General features: G+C 34.5%; 1 protein-coding gene across 2 annotated transcripts in view; it reads right to left on the bottom strand.

Moving 5' to 3' along the window:
• LOC107672585 (protein-methionine sulfoxide oxidase mical3a-like) overlaps window positions 1-2,766 on the bottom strand; it is a 94,361-nt gene that overhangs the window by 39,594 nt on the left and 52,001 nt on the right. For both annotated transcript variants that reach the window (XM_016465836.1, XM_016465837.1), the window contains 4 exons: window positions 1,153-1,349; window positions 886-1,004; window positions 739-810; window positions 463-642 (listed from right to left, as the gene is read on the bottom strand). In XM_016465836.1, the coding sequence (XP_016321322.1) occupies window positions 463-642; window positions 739-810; window positions 886-1,004; window positions 1,153-1,349 (568 nt within the window). The remainder of the gene's footprint in view (window positions 1-462; window positions 643-738; window positions 811-885; window positions 1,005-1,152; window positions 1,350-2,766) is intronic.

Raw genomic sequence — 2,766 nt, 5'->3', positions numbered from 1 at the left:
TAACTCCCCCCCCCCCCAAAAATTCACTAAAATAAAATGAAACATAAATATTAGATGAAAAGCTTTAAATTGTTCGAAATTGTTAAACGAAATAAGTGTAAGTACTAAAATTACTTAAAAATAAAGTAAAAACGAAAAAAAGAAATAATAAAAACGACAAAAGCACATAAAATTTAAATAAAATAATATATATACAATAACAAAAACTGGAAATATAAATAAAGCTAATTCTAAATATTAATAAATATTATAATTGTATATACATCATAATAAAGTAACACTGGTACAGTCAGTCAAGCATTATTGCAGAACAACAATCATTTTGTTGCCAACTTTGCTTACAAAATTAATTGTTGATGAAGACTCTTTATTACACTTGTTACTATAAGAATCCACAAATGTCATAGAAAGTCCACAGTCATTTTAGTGAGCAACTGTGCAAACACATAAATTCTAACCCACCTGTCGCTTGAGTCCGGTGGACTGCGTCGGGGCGTTCTCCTCAAACTTCGCTAGCAGCTGTGTGGCCATGACCTTCACTTTATTGTTGTTGTTCACTGCTGCAGCAGAGTCAATTTTACGTTCTGCCAGAGCTGTAGCTATAGAGGGCCTGTCGTCTCGATTAACCCTCTGCAGCTCTTCCTGTGATGTTGGAGAACAGGAATGAATGGATTTAGACAAGTACATACACAAAGCAGTATGTTACACATCCACTTATCCAGGAAGACATGGCCTTACATCCTCTGACTGTCCAGCCTGACTGGTCTTTCGTCTTTTTCCTAGTCCATCCAGTTCCTTTTCTTTTTTATCCTATACAAAATGTGTAGGATAAGCCAAGATCACAATAATCAATAATTTTGCAGTAACAAAAAGAAACTTGACTACCTTGGGGTTTCGTTTGCGGGAGATGGCGATGCTTTGACCCAGTTTACTGAGGAACGAGATGGGTGATTTAGTGCTGGCAATCAATGCAGCCTTCTCCTCAGGGCTCAGATTGTGGTTTTCTGAAACACAAAAATATGAATAATAACTACTACACTCTATGAATGAACTGCATGCTAGGGAATAGCATAAACACTCCAATATTGGCTTGACATTCCCGTTTGGTTTTGCAATTTTCTCTGGATTCATTTTTGTAGAGCTACAACTCACCACCAGGTGGCAAAGTGTCCTTGAACATCTCGTAGAACTGGCTGAGGTACATCACCATGGAGAGCTTGTCAGGCTCCACCACAACAGACATCTCCTTCCCGGTCATGATGGGAGAAATCCCAAACTCTTTTTCGGCCACGTCAAAAGCCAACTGGTTGTTCTTCTCCACATCTTTCTCATCCAGCGAGTCAAAGTCACTACAGTTATAAGACATTGAAACATGAGAAACATCTCCATAAACCATAATCATGTTATTTAGCAAGTTAGAAAACCATAGGGTGTTAAAAAGTGACTTAAAAAGACTGGAGTAACAGCTGCTTAAAATTTAACTTGCCACCACAGGAAACATTTTTATTTAGAAATATAATAAAATAGAAAACAATAATAATATTTCTCAATACTAATGTTTTACCAAATTTTTTATCAAATAAATGCAGCCTTGGTGAGCATAAGAGATTCTTTCTTCAGTATCTGCTCTAATTGAGAGTTATGATAATGCTAATGTACGCTCAAAAGCTAATGGGGCTTTCAGCTGCTCTAAGTAACAGAACCCAGTGTAAGAATAACTACAGCACGAGTTCCTGGCCTCTTGCAAAAGAGAAACTTACCAAGTCATACTGTTCCTATAGTGTGCTGTACTCAACAGATGAGTAAGCCAAGTAAACAAATACTACAGGAAAAACAAAGCTATGAATAACTTATCAAAAGTAATGAGGTGAGGACAAATTAACTACCACAGCTGAAGAAACATTTGAGTAATATTAGCAATAGCAATGACATTATCGCTTAAAGGTGCACTCAAGTTTTTGCTGACTGATATTCCACAGCTTAAAGGGACAGTTCATACAAAAAAAGAACATTCTGACACCATTTACTCACCTTCAAGTTGTTCCAAACCTGTATGAATTTGTATCTTCTGTTGAACATAAAATAAGGTATTTTGAAGAATGTGAGTAACCAAACAGTTGTTAGTCCCCACTGACTTCCAGAGTAGGTAAAAAATACTATGGAAATCAATGAGTTATCAATGGTTCCACACATTCTTCAAAATATAAGGGTGCATAAATGATCACAGAAGTTTCTATTTTAGGTGAACTATGTATGCCTTTAATAACAAATCTGTTGAATCTTGGGCTCATCAGATCTTTTGTTTTGTGTTTAGTTTTCTGTCTCCTATTACAGAATAAATGTTATAAATGTCACTTCTGATCAATTTAATGTGTCCTTGCTAAATGAAAGTACACATTTCTTTAAAAAAATATATATATAATAATAATAATATATATAATAATATATATATATATATATATTTCTGATATTACTATACTATATCTTATTAATATCTATATTACTATACTATTTATAAGATATACTATCTTTCTGACCCCAAACTTTTGAACAGTAGTGTATCTTATTTGTGTCTACATCATTTTAAACATTTGTCACAAGGTATTATGCATTTCTTTTAGTCTAAAACCTTTTTAATTAGAGAGGGTTTTTTGCGGCCGATACCGATACTGATATTAGGGAGTAAAAAAGGGCCGATACCGATATATCGGCCGATATTCTTTGTGTATATTATAGTACAGTACCAGTCAAAAGTTTGGACACTTT

This window comes from Sinocyclocheilus anshuiensis, unplaced genomic scaffold (assembly GCF_001515605.1).
Source record: "Sinocyclocheilus anshuiensis isolate Anshui unplaced genomic scaffold, SAMN03320099.WGS_v1.1 scaffold28, whole genome shotgun sequence".
Classification (NCBI taxonomy): domain Eukaryota; kingdom Metazoa; phylum Chordata; class Actinopteri; order Cypriniformes; family Cyprinidae; genus Sinocyclocheilus; species Sinocyclocheilus anshuiensis.
This window is presented reverse-complemented; position numbering and strand designations above follow the sequence as displayed.